Source organism: Meleagris gallopavo, chromosome 19 (assembly GCF_000146605.3).
Source record: "Meleagris gallopavo isolate NT-WF06-2002-E0010 breed Aviagen turkey brand Nicholas breeding stock chromosome 19, Turkey_5.1, whole genome shotgun sequence".
Lineage (NCBI taxonomy): Eukaryota > Metazoa > Chordata > Aves > Galliformes > Phasianidae > Meleagris > Meleagris gallopavo.
The window spans coordinates 7,375,904-7,390,908 of NC_015029.2; the positions used below are offsets into that span (position 1 = coordinate 7,375,904).

Genomic DNA, 15,005 nt, shown 5'->3' on the forward strand with positions numbered 1-15,005 from the left:
GGGGCAGTTAGGTTCCTCCTCTTGATGGAACACGACTGTGTGCTGTTCATTCACCATTAACTCTTTTGTCATTTACTTTTCTTGGGGAAAGGGTGGGAAGTCCCACCATAAGACCATTCTTCTGACCATGCTGCAGCCTTCGGGGCAGTAGCAGTGCAAAACTTGCATGCTGAACAACACCCGCTGCTTCCAATACTTTATTTAGCTCCATTCATACCCTCAATATGCCTGTTTATTTCTTTCTTCTCATATTTTAGGGTCAAGACGGTCCCCCTGGTGACAAAGGTGACGATGGCGAGCCTGGTCAGACAGTGAGTAACTGGATGGATGGGATCTGTGTTCAGTCCCTATGGTTACTGTGTGCAGGTGCAAAGGGTTTAACACAGAAAGATGTACAGCAGCTAATTCCCACCAGCTTCCTCTGAGCAAGTCCTCTGCTCCTTCCCAGTCCTGTCCTCCCTCTTGTCTGTGTGAGCCTGGCTGCTGCCATCCACCCAAGGCTGCTCAGCAATACGTCCAGAAAGCAAACAGTAGCTTCTAGAAAAAACAAAATCCAGCCTTTCATTTTAAATTTTCCATGCCTTATGGTATTACATGGTGGGAAGAGATAAAACAAGATACCACCTGCACCCCAGGGAGGTGTCAGGAGTTGCACTAGCCACCCACACCCTGGCTTGGAACAAACTCTGTATCTCTGCTTGAGTTTTACACACTTACTCGTTCCTCCCATGTCTCATGGTGCAGTTACGACTTCTTCTCCTCCACTCTCCATCTAGGGCTCCCCAGGTCCCACAGGAGAGCCAGGCCCTTCTGGACCCCCAGGAAAAAGGGTAAGCAGATCTTTTAAGAATGATTTTCTACATGCATTTGTATCATTTTTTAAAAGCTAATTTTATTACTAGTCTGAAGTAAATGTAAGGCAGTAGCATGTTTTTTAAAAAAAAAAAAAAAAAAGTCTGCCATCCACAGCCATTGGAAATCAATGGGTAGTTTTGAGCTGAATTCCATAGTTGTTTGTTTTGTTGTTTTGTTTTTTTTTTAAGATTCTAATACCCAAAAGGAAATAAAAGTTGCTCCAACATTTCCTCTCTTGCTGGTAGAGCCCAGGGGTTTGTGCAGCAAGAAGCTAATTTGTAAAGCTTTTCAGAGAGATTTGCCTCTGTGTCGCCTTCTTTCCTGTGGCCGTGGCATTGTTTTGGTAACTCCATTAGAGCGTTGCAGATCAGGATAATCTAACTGAGTTTTGCATCTATTTGTGCTTTCTATAGGGCCCTCCTGGTCCAGTTGGTCCTGAAGGAAGGCAAGGAGAGAAAGGAGCCAAGGTGAGAGCTGAATGGGATTTCTTTCTTACCATGTCTTTCAATGTGCCAAACTGCTCACCCTCTGGCATTGTTATTTGAAAGACAGTGATTTGATTTTGCTGTGTTACAACAAATTAGCCTGAATTTGGGGTCACTGGCCTCAAGTCTAAATGCGTGTTTCATCTTTTAACAAACTCCGTGGAGATAATCAGAGCTTGGGAAGGTCACGGGTGTGTTTTCCTTGCTTTGAAATGACAGAGTGCCATATTTGGCAATTTAATGTGTTGTCAATGAAATGGCACGCTGAGTCCTACGTCGTATCCCAGAGCTAACACAGCATTACTGGACCGTGGTTATTTCTGTAGGGGTAATGGGGGAAATGTAAAGTGGGATTGCAAATTACAGCTCCAATTGTCGTGGCAGCCGCAGGAATGCTGATGGCGGAGGACATGCTCTGCTAGCACATCTCCCAGGGCATAAGCAAAGAAAGCTTTGTGCTCTGGAGAGCTTGCAGCAAAGGCTGTTCCCGCTGTAAATCAGCAGAAACAGACAAGTCTGAAAAGTGAAGTTGTTTGGGAGGACGCTTTTCCTCGGCACATCAGGGATAAGGAGTCAGAAAATCAGCAGATGGAAAATTTTATATGCTGTGCAGGGAATTGCATTCGCTCTGTGATATCCTGCCGTGTTTCTGAAAAGATGGGTCAGTGCTCCAATGCATATTAAGGCATTCTATCTCTTGCATCCAGGGTGAAGCTGGTTTGGAAGGGCCTCCTGGGAAGACAGGCCCAATTGGTCCCCAGGGTGCTCCAGGGAAACCTGGCCCTGATGGCCTTCGGGGAATTCCTGGTCCAGTTGTGAGTATTCCCTAATACTCTTGTCACCTGAGAAAGCTTCTTGGTGGGGATGTTGCTGTAACCCATCTGCCTTGGAAGATGCTTTGTTCCCAATGTAAGATGCTGTCTACGAGGGAGCAGACGGTTTCCATGCTTAAGTGCCCGAGAGCAGATGAAACATCCTCAGTGGAAATGGTGTAATGATGGATACCATCACCCAGCATGTTTTAGCTGAGTGTTGGGTCTGCTCTCTCTGCATTAATGTTTTGTTGAGCTCACTTTTCCAGTAGAGATATTTATGCTCGTATTTTTGCCTTCATCTGCAAGAAAACAGGGCAAATATCCTCTAGCGTGGTAGCCAGATGAGGGTGGGTTCATAATCATCTGGAAGCAGTACTGTTGTGAATGATGACTTTGAGAGGACTGCACTGTTTTACAGGGTGAACAAGGCCTTCCAGGATCCCCTGGCCCAGACGGCCCCCCAGGCCCACTGGTATGTCCAAACCATCAAATCTGAATGAGTGTTTGAGACGGGAGAAGGCTTTTTCCACGAATTCATTCTCCCCTTTGTTTTCCCTGCTGTCTCCCAAAGGGCCCACCTGGTTTGCCTGGCCTCAAAGGAGACTCTGGTCCTAAAGGAGAAAAAGTAAGTGCTGTGCATGACTCCATTGGGTGACCTGGTGTCTGTGTCTAGGTGTGGGGCATAGGGAAATGTGTGTGATGAATGTTCACATGCAAAATGAACAGGTTCTCCATTGCAGCGTTTCTCTTTATGTATTTGTAGCATTTCCTGTTGCATAAAGGCAATGTTTTCACCTTACTCTGCTGCTTCCATGTGTCAGGGATAGCTACGCACTCCTATCACCTTGCTTAGATATTTGGGTTTGTCCCTATGAAATGTCTTTCACAGGTAAACTTGGCATTCTGTTAACTCCAGAGAGAGATTGTAATTAACATCTGCTATCTTCCCCTAGGGTCATCCAGGTTTAATTGGTCTTATTGGACCACCAGGTGAGCAGGGAGAAAAGGGCGACCGAGGTCTCCCAGGCCCCCAGGGCTCTGCAGGACCCAAGGGAGAGCAGGTAAGTGTCAATCTCAGCACGAGAACGTTTTTGAGTCATATTTTCTATCTGAATGCGGTTTGTTCTATGTGTGAAATATAGCGATGCTCTAAAATGACCCACTTTAGCAGAAATTGGATTCTTGAGAGTCGCATGAGAAGAGTTGAGTGGATTTGGAGAGATGGGAACACAGTATGTGTCAGGAAGACTGACGTACAGAGCTGTGTGCCATCCTCTTGTTTGGATCATGCACACATTTAAAAACCAATTTAAGCTTCAAATCTTTATGTCCTCCAAAGCCAGGTGGTCAGTGGTTAATTCCATAGTTGTGGACCAGTATTGCTGCCTGCAAATCAGTATTGTTCTGCTCTTGTTTTTCAGGGTATCACAGGTCCCTCTGGACCAATTGGACCCCCAGGGCCACCAGGACTACCGGTATGTGACCAGTAGAAAAGTAACCTTTAAACTCCTGGGGAACTGTAAAGATCTTCTAGGGTCACTTTGGGGTTCCCAGATAACCCAGCACAGCCTTTCTGGAGCGACCTCATGTGATGATGCTAACGGCAATGGGGGTTGCCCAGCTGAGCATAATAACAGCACTTGGATGAGTTTCAGGAGCACTTTTTTGTATGCTCGGAAAAAAAGCAGCATTCATCTGAAAAATGGGCACAAAAAGGGAGTGAATGTAAAAAAATAAATAAATAAAAAATGCAGAAACTACCATAGTAGTGTTCTCTCTCTCTCTAAGGAGAAGCTGACTTCTCTGCTAACAAAGATACTAACTCCCTTCTGTATTTTTCTCTATGCAGGGTCCACCTGGTCCCAAAGGTGCTAAAGGATCATCAGTGAGTATAGACATTGTTAAGTGAAGAGGCTGAGGATCTCTTATTAAGTGCACAGCCTGCTGTGACTCCTCCACATCAGCAATGTTAAGGCAATTAGCCAAAGATGGCTGTAGCAAATGCAGCCTTTTCAGACTATCCCAGCTCAGAAATTATAACTGGGGAAGGTTTCTGTTACATGCATTGTACTTCACTGAACATCAGTGTAGCAAAGATCATAAGGAGGAATGCAGTGAATAGTCCTTATGAGAAAAACTACTACTATAGTGCAGAGGGTATTAAAAATAGACTGTGAAGCAGGAGGTGGCAAGCTGAAGAACGAAGAACTCTGTGAGAAATGCAACACTAAAGTGAGCTTCATGTTACAGATCTCCTATTCAGGCAGTTAAAAATTCCTCTTGGGCAACTTCCTAGTCTTCCTAGTCTTTTTTTTTCCCTTTCATAAAGAATTCAATGTTTTATTAATTTTGAGCTTGGATTTGATTTTTAAATCTGCTGAATTGATTTGGAGAGGTAACATTTTCATCCATTGAAAGATCCTTCCTTTTCTGCAGGAAGCCTGAGGAAAATTTGACTGTTTAATCCCAAGTGTTTGACATTGTTTCTTAACCAAAATACAAATTTTACTGGGGACGTGGGGACGAGAGACCCCTTTGTGTGACTAAAAGGGCAGGAAGGAAACATTTACTGGTAGAGACTATGGAAAAAAATTAAGTTTGGGCTGTAGTATCAGTTACAAATGCTTTTTACTGAGTGACTTGTGTTTTTTTCCTTTTTTTCCACCTAGGGTCCAACGGGTCCAAAGGGTGAATCAGGTCTTCCTGGGCCCCCAGGGCCTCCTGTAAGTACAGCCCCATTACACAAACTTAATGGGTGTTGTCATGTAGATTTCCAGATAAAGATTCAGCATATCAGGAGTCCTGCAATGGAGTGACATGCATTAGGGATACTGGGGAAGAAAGCAGAAGGCAAAGGCAAGAATTAGTAATGAGAGGAGAACAAGAGAAGAAGGAACCAATGTTGGTGGCTGGGGTTTTCCTCAGTGCCACCATGGGTGTTTCAGATATCTAGTGTGCATCTTGTGATGGTGTTCCTCAGCACTGGTGGCTGCTTTGGCTGTTTCTTCTGTCTTGTCCCCATTTCCACTGAGAAGTTGCATCTTCTTCCCCCATCTATCAGGGTCCTCCTGGAGAAGTCATCCAGCCTCTGCCCATCCAGTCTTCCAAGAGGACCAGGCGAAACATCGATGCCAGCCAGCTGGTGGATGATGGAAATGCTGACAACTACATGGACTATGCAGATGGCATGGAGGAGATTTTCGGCTCACTGAATTCCTTGAAACTGGAAATTGAGCAAATGAAGCATCCATTGGGCACTCAACATAACCCAGCTCGTACCTGCAAGGATCTCCAGCTCTGTCACCCTGATTTCCCAGATGGTGCGTCCTGGGACAGAGGGGACACAGGGAAAACGCAGTGGGTTCCCAACTCCAGCTGGTGAATATGGTTCAGTGCAGGAAGAGAAAGACTCTGGGGACTCCCTGACCCTTGTTGCCCCCTGAGGAATATGGCTGACCAAAGGGGTCATAGAGACCTAGAGACATAGAGAAAAGTGGGAATATGTGTTTCAAAAAAGCTGTTCCTGAAAGATGCCACAATATTATATGGCACCAGCCACCATTTTTCTTAAAAATACACACAGTAGTAGCCTATGATGGGGATGATACGGCCCGAGTAAGATGGTTGTTGAAGTGCACTTGGATATCCCTTCACAGTGCTGATTCTTCCCCTCTCCTCCTTGTCCTGCATCCAGGTGAATACTGGGTGGATCCTAACCAAGGATGTTCCAGGGACTCTTTCAAAGTGTACTGTAATTTCACAGCTGGTGGAGAGACTTGTATCTTCCCTGATAAGAAGTCTGAAGGAGTAAGTCCACATGACTTTCTTTAATATCATGATGATAAAAGATTGTTTTCTAATATGAATATTCATATGCATGGTGTTGATTATGTTAATGTGTAATGATCTGCTTAGTTGACCCATACTCTTAATTTTTGTCACACATCCATGCGCTGTTTTATGGAGCTGCTCGCCCTGTTGCAGAGCTGCTCTGCTGGATGCGGGCTGTGATGCTCCTCAAATACAAATTGTGCTACTACTTGCAGAGTACCATAAGTGTGAGAAAGGCTCAGCCTGCTGTTTTTCCACAGAGAGGACCTTGAGCAGCTATCACAGCAGCATTAAGTGTCGGATGAATGGTTTTATTATAAGCCATAGCAGAGTTTAAGGCATAGCCCCCTTCTGTCCGTCCTTAACTCAGTAGAAGCCTGCTAATTTGCTTTATGGTTTGCAGACTGTAAGGAAAGGACAGTCCCAGGACACCTGCAGTAAAGTTTGCCCATTGCTTTTGGAGAGATTTACAACAGAAGTGAGGGAATTTTTGGAAGAGGAGGGGAGCACACAGCAGCCATTCTCCTTCCTTGTGCTCTGCCTGGAAAAGAAGGGGTTCAGCTGCTTGGGTGGGACTGCCATAAGGGAGGGATGCTCTGACACAGCCCTTCTTGCCAAGGTCACTGCTTGTCCCAGTCTAGGTGGTTGGAGCTTCACCGTGCTCAGTGGTCCAGCACTATCAAAGGATGCTGCATGTGCTGCCCCGTGTGCTGCACAGCCTCTGGAGGCACTCAGAGGCTTTTCCTTAATGCTGCTCTTTGCCTTTCCTAGCCCATCAGCATCTGGATTTGACATTAGAATGACAGCAGCCTCCTCCATTGCCAGCACTTTCACCGTTCATATTTCATTTTATTTTCCTGTATCTTTCCTTTTAGCTCTCCTGCCAATAGACTGCACTGACGGTTTTGCATCCAAAGTATCTAGAATTAGTGATCCTTAGCCCTTAGCAAAGGAGGCTGGTGCAGGCAGTGGCATCTCCTTCTGCTTGAGCTCGGCACCATAGGGCTCTGCCGGCTGGTCTTGTTACTGTGTATAAAGATTAAGAAAACATGCTTTTAGAACAAGTCAGCCATTTTCGATAAGACATGCAGATGCTGCTCATGGGACTGAATGTAACTTCATTTCTTTCTTTTTTCTCTTTTCTTTCCTTCCTCATTGCCGTCCACAAACTAGGCTAGAATTACTTCTTGGCCAAAGGAAAACCCAGGCTCCTGGTTCAGTGAATTCAAGCGCGGTAAACTGGTAAGATGCATCTCAGTGCTTTCAGTTTTCTTTAACCCGTGTCGTATTTTACAGAGTAAAATGGCTCGTTGGCCCAAAGAACAGCCTTCCACATGGTATAGTCAATACAAGCGGGGGTCTTTGGTAAGTGGCTAACCTTGGCCCTCTAGTCTGAATCAGAGCACGTCATCCGCTTTGGTATGGCCAGACCTGTTGCACTCTGCATGCTCGACTAATCACCATCACAAGCTGCAGTTAAAATGTTTAAGGTGGAATACTTAAGGTGAAAAAAGAAGCAAAACCACACAGGGATGCTTCTGGTGACCAGATCTGTGCCCTGCAGGAGGGTGCTGCTGCCCCTTGAGTTGCTCCCATCGTAGCAAGGGCAAACAGTGCTGCTGTTCTCAGGTAGAGCAGCCTTGTCCTGCAAGCCCTTGTGTGATGCTTCACCCTGGAGCTGAGCTCTGTGCTGCTGCACCACTTCCTTGGGGGTAGCCTAGACTGGGTTGGTGAGTCTGCACATAACCAGGTCAGGTCCTCTCCAAAGGAGGAATCTCATCTGCTTGCTGGAGATGAGCCACGCTGGGGCCTCCCACACCATTCGCAGAGCTTGGGAGAAGTGAAGTCATTGATTCAAAGGAAGAGATTTCAAGCCACATGTGTTCCTGGGATTGGATGTAGTCACAATTGAGGTTTATTTTTAAGGGAGAAAAACTGCTGTGAGGTCAAACAGTGTTAGATGTCAGCAAGCAAACTAGACATCAAGATGCTAAAAAAAAAAAAAAGAGAGAGAAGCAGCTCCAGTATTTTGTCCTGTAGCAGAACATCCGTATTGTGCATAGATTGCTCTCCCACTGAGCCCTTCATCAAATGATGAGCATGAGCCAGCTCTCCTCCAGCAATGGAAATCTCCCACGTGTATCAATTCCTACAGGATTAGCGGGGTGCACATCGTGAGCTCAGTCAGATCAGGAGGATGAGGGAAGGAGGAAATACTCAGCAGACATGAGCAGGTGCTGAGGTCCCCGGTGCCCAAGGCAGAGGTTTCCTGCAAGAACATTTAACATCCACCTTAAAGGGCAAACAAAGGAGAATGCTGCCTTGTTTCCCTCAGCCACATTTCATTGCCACTAAACACATATGCTCTGATTCTGCCCACAAGAAGGATATGGCTTCTGCAGCTTTTCTGCACCATCCAACAAGGCCGCAAAGCCAAGGCTTCAGCCTCGTAGCTCCTTGGAGGGCAACTACTCGTAGCTTAATTACAGAGCACTTCATCAATTAATATTACAAGTACATTCATCTCTGCATCTTCTGTGCCTTTTTTCCTTTTTTTTTTTTTTTCCAGCCTGTTGGTCGGCTACTTTAGAGGCTGAATGGGTACCCTAGAGCTTGGGGCCCATTTTTTAAATAGGAATTTCAGTGCCACTTTGTTCCATCTTTCTGCATTGCTATTCTCTTGCCTTTTACCTGTCCCACGTTTCCCATTTGCAAAAAAAAAAGCCACCAGCACATAGAAGACCTTCCAGAGCAAACCCCAAAACTGTAAAGTTTGCTTTAAAAAAATAAATAAATGAATAAATTCATACCAGTCAATATTTGGAACTACGAGACTGGTAAACTGGGGAGGTGTTCACCTGGACGTGAGTTGGTTGAATTCTGTTTGTGGTTTGGCAGGATGGTTGTGGGTGCCCCTCAGGTTGCCAGGGCTGCTCTGCTCACCCCAGAGCCTTTGTGCCCAGCCTGGAGCCATGGCACTGCCTATGACACATCCCATAATACTGCTTACACCAGGTATGCCAATTCTTTCCTTTCTTCTGATGACACCCAAAGTAAGATGGATGGAATAAACGGGGAATACAAAGAAACCATTTTGTTTTGATGCTTCCCCACCATCATTAATCAATGACACAGTGGAGTTAATTTCCCAGCGTTCCTTGTGATGCAGCCAGACTGCATTTAGAGGGATAAGAGAGTTGCAGATGTTTTCTTTTGGCCTCTGCTTTCCTCCTGTGTGCATTATGCACGCACGTAATTCCCGGTAGCTCTAACAAGACCTGCCACCCATCCATCCTGTTATCCCTCACTGCCATATGGCATCTGCCACAGGCAAATACTACAGCACAGAAAAAAAGAGGAAAGGATTGATATTTTTTTGTTGTTGCTGTTGTTGTTGTTGCAAAACCAACACGCTTTGTGCACACAGCCATTTCCCAGTGGGTCCAGTTGTAAACCTCATGCAGAAGCAGAACAACTTAGCACACAGTCTGGCTCCCAAACCAAGCATCGATTTGAAATAGGAATGTACAGAAAAGTAACTCTTGCAGATCGATGGGCAGTGCCACATGTCACTGAGTCATGCACTGAGTACTCAGCATTTTATGTCCCCATCCTTCTACGTCCTGGTGGTTTCTTGCTCTCTCTCCCCCTGGCATGCGTGGCTCTCTCATGGTCAGTCATATTTAACTCTCAGGAGGACAGTGCAACAGTATCCTGACAACCGGTTGGTATATTTTATTTATTTTCATCATCTTTGTACTCAGAACTTTGTTGTCTGGTTGTGAATCTCTTCTACTGTTTGCAGCCCGCACCGTGATCTGATGCTCACCGTACCTTGAAGAACGTTGTGCTGTTTGTGTGTATTTTTCTCCCAGTCATTTCTTAAAGAAGTCAGCTGTCCGTAGAGGGCAGTTTGAAGAGCTGCTCCAGTGGCTTTGCTGTGGCTAGAGGTGCCACTTCAAGTGCAGTCAGTCCATAATATTGCTCTGACTGATCCTATGGTGATTCCTTGTTGAGGAGCGCAAGGGAAAGTGACAGAAATGCCTGAATCCTGAGGATTGAAGGGGCCTTCAATAACTTGTGTTTTGCAGAAATAGATTTCCAGAAACCGTTCTCCTTTGAGGGAGAAAAGGAACCTGATGTGCAGGACAGAGCAAATCCCCATGCAGGTGCAGCTGCGCAGCTGTCAGTAGGAACAGGATTTCTGCAGAAGTGGTTGCAAGGATTGCTTAAAATCCCAATGTGGTGGTATCCAGGAAAGATGAATGGGAAACACCCCTGTGTGTGCAGAACAAAATACCTACAGAGGTCAGATAACTGTTTCAAATGGGGCAGAAGAATAAAGCCCCAGACCCTTCCATAAATCTTCATTCTCCTCAAAAGCTGGAGAAATGTGCTCAATACTGGCTTTATGCCTAGAGATGTACATCCCCAGATTTGTTCAGTGTTGTGTCACTTTGCAGCTGGGGCTGAAATCCCCATTCCTTTCTCCTCCTCCTGCCCTTGGTTTGGTTTTGTGTGTTTTTTTCTTAGCTTACCATCAGGTCACAGCAGGAGAACCAGAGCATCTCTATGCCATGCAGCATGGCAGGAGCAGGATGGGATGGGGAGACCCAGCCCCGGAGCAGAGGGCAGGATGCTCATGCACATGGGGATAAGGATGGATGGGAAAAATCTGGTGGTCCTTGAAGCTCCCTAAATGCATTGCTTTGCCCCTCACTGCCCAGTGTTTCCCCTTTTCCACTTCCCATAGCTCTCCTACGTGGATTCGGATGGGAACCCCATCGGAGTGGTACAGATGACATTCCTCAGGCTGCTGAGCGCCTCGGCCCACCAGAACATCACTTATAACTGCTACCAATCCGTAGCCTGGCACGATGCCACCACGGACAGCTATGACAAAGCCATCCGCTTCCTGGGCTCCAACGATGAGGAGATGTCCTACGACAACAACCCGTACATCCGAGCTGCATTCGATGGCTGCGCGGTACGTGGGGAAGATGGCAGGAGGGGTCTGTGAGCAAATCGCTTCCCCATTTCCATTGATTTGGTTGCTCTGAGGATTGAGTTTTTGCCCTGAGTTCAGATGTTGAGCTGCGGCCCTGCCCTCCCCACGCACGCACAGCCCATGGTGCTCTTTTCCTTCTCTTTGGCTGTGAGCCATGTCCAGAGTTTTCCAAAGGTGGCACAACATCCAGCCTTTGCTTCTGCCTTCTGCTGGGCATCTGATTGAGGACTGAGCTCTAAGCAATCTGCCCTCAGGAACTGAAAATTTGGCAAAGTAGGTGCTGCTTGCATTTATTTCCAGACCCGGTTTGTCAGTGCAAAAGCACGCATAATTCTCACATTCTGCAACTGCAGTGCTTGAAGCCCACGGGACCGAATGATAGAGTTGTTTGACAGCAAAATCTCTCCACATAATTTGAGATTAAAGTGATTCTGTTCTGACAGACGTGCTTTTACTGTAGGAGCAATGAGAAAAATCAAATTAGAATTACTTCTTTTAAAACTCCTGCAAGAGAGGAAAAGGGCATTCATCCCTCTGCTGAAAACGCCCAGAAGTCGCATGGGGAGGTTTATCCTCAATACCACGTGTTTCTGGGTAACACAACTTGTCCTCAGCAAAAAAGTGCCCTCTCCTCTCTTCTCCTTTGTAAGTCTCAGGGAAGCTGCAGACCACATGCTGCACGTTTTAAGGCAGATGCATCTGATGAAAATCCTTTTAGGTTAAGTGATGCTGTTCAGGTGCCCTGCATTCCTCTTCCTTCTTCTTAATGAGGAATATTTGCCTGGAAACGGGACTGGAGCTCCTTTGAGTTTATTTGCTTGGTTGCTGCTTACTAGAGGCTGTAGCACCGGCTGCTGTCAGCACAACCAGCCTTAGTGCTGCAAGGTAAAGACTGGCAGGAGCAAAGCAGGGAGCAGCATGGGCTGGTGAGCTGGTGGAGGGGCACAGGGCTTTGGGCATCGCTTCCAAGCTTCAGCCCTTCCTCCTGCCCCTCTCTGCAAGGCTCTGGAGAGGAGGTAAAAGACACTGAGGGGATTCAGTGCATCCTACAGGGATAGATTTGGTGCAGAGCCATATCCCAGTAAGATGCTGTGAGAGCCTCGCAGGGCAGTGCTCTGCCTCTACTGCATTCCTGTACTGTCTCTGGGACCTCAGCAGGTCATCCTTGCTGAAACACTGGCAATATCTATAAGTTTAAGAGCCTTAACGTGAAAAATGAGGCCTGGTTACCCAGCACGGCATTGCTGCAGAGGCCCCAAGAAGCTCCAAACCCTGGCTGTGATTGAGGCTGCTGCAGCCAGCGCCGGAGGAGCTCCAGGGCTAATGTTTGGGCCATTATTTGAATATGTTTTTCCTGATCTTACAGCCCTTTCTCAGTAACTATGATACAGCCTATTCTTCTGAGACATACAAATCAGAGGGTAAGGTAGAGCCAAAAGCTGCTCCATAAATTCACTTGTTTGTGCAGCTTTGTATGCTCCCGGGTGCACTTCTGCTCCTCCAATAATTATTTATATTTCAGAAATAACTGTATGGCTAGCAGGCACGATAAAAAGACAACACATCACCTTGTGAATTCCATCAAACTTTAAATGCGGGTTTTTCGGTAGCGCTCGGATAATAGTCAAACTAATATATTCAAATTAAATTGCTTATATTTGCTCAACAATCCGTGCGTGTCCTTGGGGAGGCAAAACAACTATACCACAGCCACAGCAGTACTGCCAAGCTCTTGTTCCAGCTCTGAGCTATGCTGAAAGCAGTGTTAGGGCCACTCCATCCTCATGGAACAGCTCCAAAGTGAGTGCTCAGGGCAGCCATCTCTGCAGCATCCTCAGTGGTGCCTACTGGGGAGTTGGATGCAGTGTGCCTCCAAATTAGTGTAGGAAATGCCTGGGTGACATAATCTGTGCATTCCTAGTTGACCAGTGAATGTTTGCTCACGATAACCCGCTGGCATTGGGTTGGAGGCAGCACTGCCTCATTCATTCAGGAAAAACTTCTTTACAGAAAGAATTGTTAAGCACTGGAATAGGCTCCCCATGGAGGTGGTTGAGTCACCATCCCTGGATGTGTTTAAAAACCGTTTGGATGCGGTGCTCAGGGCCATGGTTTAGCAGTGGGTTGTTAGGGTAGTTTGGTTAGGTTGTGGTTGGACTCGATGATCTTTACGATCTTTTCCAATCTGAGTGTTTCTATGGTTCCATTGGAGCTCTTCTCTCTCCCTCTTCTCCCTCCAGGCAAAGAAGGGCTATCAGAAGACTGTCCTGGAAATCAACACGCCCAAGGTCGAGCAAGTGCCTATCGTCGACATCATGTTCAATGACTTCGGAGAAGCATCACAGAAATTTGGATTCGAGGTGGGACCAGCTTGCTTCATGGGCTAAGAGCCACCTGAAAACTAGTCTCCAAATGAGCAACCTCGTAACCTCATTGCGCCATTTAATTAATTAAAAAAGAAAAGAAGAAAAAAAAAAAAAAAAAGAGTTCCTCGTCGTCACATGCACGTTCTGAAACTGGACAGCGATGGGTTCTTTCCTTTTCGTTTTGTTTTGTTCTTCGTTTTGCCCCAGTTCCTCTGTGCCGCGGCACCCGCGCAGAATCGCATGACCTGACGCTGCCCACGTGGCCCATGGACCTGCCCTGCGTGTTCTGAGATGGAAACGCATCCAAGACTTCTTCTCTCCGCCAGATGATGCCAAGTGCTTCTCTGCAGGTTTTTGTTTGTTCGTCTCTAAGGAAAAAATGGATAATAACTTGAAACTCCCGCGCTCAGCTTGACGTTGAATCCCGGCTCTCTTGCAAACCCTGTTGAAGTTCTTCATGGTCATCTCATTGACTTCTGTGAGATTTGCATCGGGTCTAGCAAGCAGATATAATGGCCGTTTCCAGAATCTGTAGTATCTTCATAGAATCACCTAATCCCACTTCTTACAAAATCTAACCCGACCAATTCGATCGCTAAAAGCCACCCTGGGCATCTCTTTCCCGTGTCTTAAAGGTGCTTATATTTTTGTATGTTTGTAAGTAAATATTTGTGTTGTATATTATTTGAAATGTTCCCACGTTCCTGGCTTCAAAACATGCATGTGACCCCACCTGACTGCTGCCATCCCACCGGGGGATGCAGCTGAGGCCATACTCCCGCAGCCACTGATGCCTTTGGAATGATGTGCTCCAAAATAAGGAAAGCAAAGCCTCTTTTTGCTACAGAGCCCTACAAAGCAGGCTGCAGTTTGCATCTCTGCCTCTTTGTGCCCCTGCTTCACCTTCATGTATGTGTTTTAAGTTAATTCTTCTCGCCTCCATGTTTCCTTCAGCGTTCTTTTAAAATAATAATAATTTAAAAAAAAAAAATCTATTCCCAGTGGCAGATTGCAGTGGCAGGGAAGATCCATTTGTCCTCTTGGGATATTGAGTGTAAAACAACAACAACAACAAAAAAAAAAGGAGAAGGAAAAAAAAAAAAAAGGTGCTGTTTTGTTTTTACATGTCTCTTTTTGGTGCTATCTATTCGAATAACATTAACACTACACTGGTTGGACTCTGCCATTGGCCAATCTCCCACTGACCGCTGCTTCAGCTGCTTCCAACACAGACTGCACACTTCTGCTCCGGTCTCTGGTTATAAATGCATGCCAGCTTCATATTTGCTATGCAGAAGATCTCTTCTTTGCATTATGGGAGCTTAGAGGGCCCACGTAGGACGTATTAAAAGTGCTTACGCCTTTTCAAAAAAGTATTCATGCATTTATATGGCGGTGATCACACCAGGTCGTGTTGGTGGCTGAATGTTTGTGGTGCTAATTGATGTAATTGTCGTGAGGACGGAGCTGCGTGTGCCATTCTCTTCCTCTTCCCATGGTGGCTGCCAGGATGGCTTTCTTTCCCACGCAGTGTTACCGAGTCACAGCCCGCTGCCACCCCATTCCTTCTCCATGTGTTGCTTTGTTTTCTCCCCGGCTGTTTCCTTGTGTAGATCTCTTGGCTGGAAAATCGATGTTGCACGGG

At 46.2% G+C, this 15,005-nt stretch overlaps 1 protein-coding gene across 1 annotated transcript in view; it reads left to right on the top strand.

The window, feature by feature from the left end:
- The window catches only part of COL5A1 (collagen type V alpha 1 chain), a gene marked incomplete at its 5' end in the record, with an annotated part of 100,067 nt that extends 85,619 nt beyond the window's left edge, over positions 1–14,448 (top strand). Inside the window, 15 exons of the mRNA XM_019621304.2 lie at positions 258–311; positions 777–830; positions 1,269–1,322; positions 2,048–2,155; positions 2,574–2,627; positions 2,727–2,780; positions 3,109–3,216; positions 3,577–3,630; positions 4,005–4,040; positions 4,825–4,878; positions 5,217–5,475; positions 5,850–5,962; positions 7,283–7,351; positions 10,740–10,973; positions 13,235–14,448. Of these exons, the coding sequence (XP_019476849.1) occupies positions 258–311; positions 777–830; positions 1,269–1,322; positions 2,048–2,155; positions 2,574–2,627; positions 2,727–2,780; positions 3,109–3,216; positions 3,577–3,630; positions 4,005–4,040; positions 4,825–4,878; positions 5,217–5,475; positions 5,850–5,962; positions 7,283–7,351; positions 10,740–10,973; positions 13,235–13,381 (1,452 nt within the window). The remainder of the gene's footprint in view (positions 1–257; positions 312–776; positions 831–1,268; positions 1,323–2,047; positions 2,156–2,573; positions 2,628–2,726; positions 2,781–3,108; positions 3,217–3,576; positions 3,631–4,004; positions 4,041–4,824; positions 4,879–5,216; positions 5,476–5,849; positions 5,963–7,282; positions 7,352–10,739; positions 10,974–13,234) is intronic.
- Between the last annotated feature and the right edge of the window lie 557 nt (positions 14,449–15,005).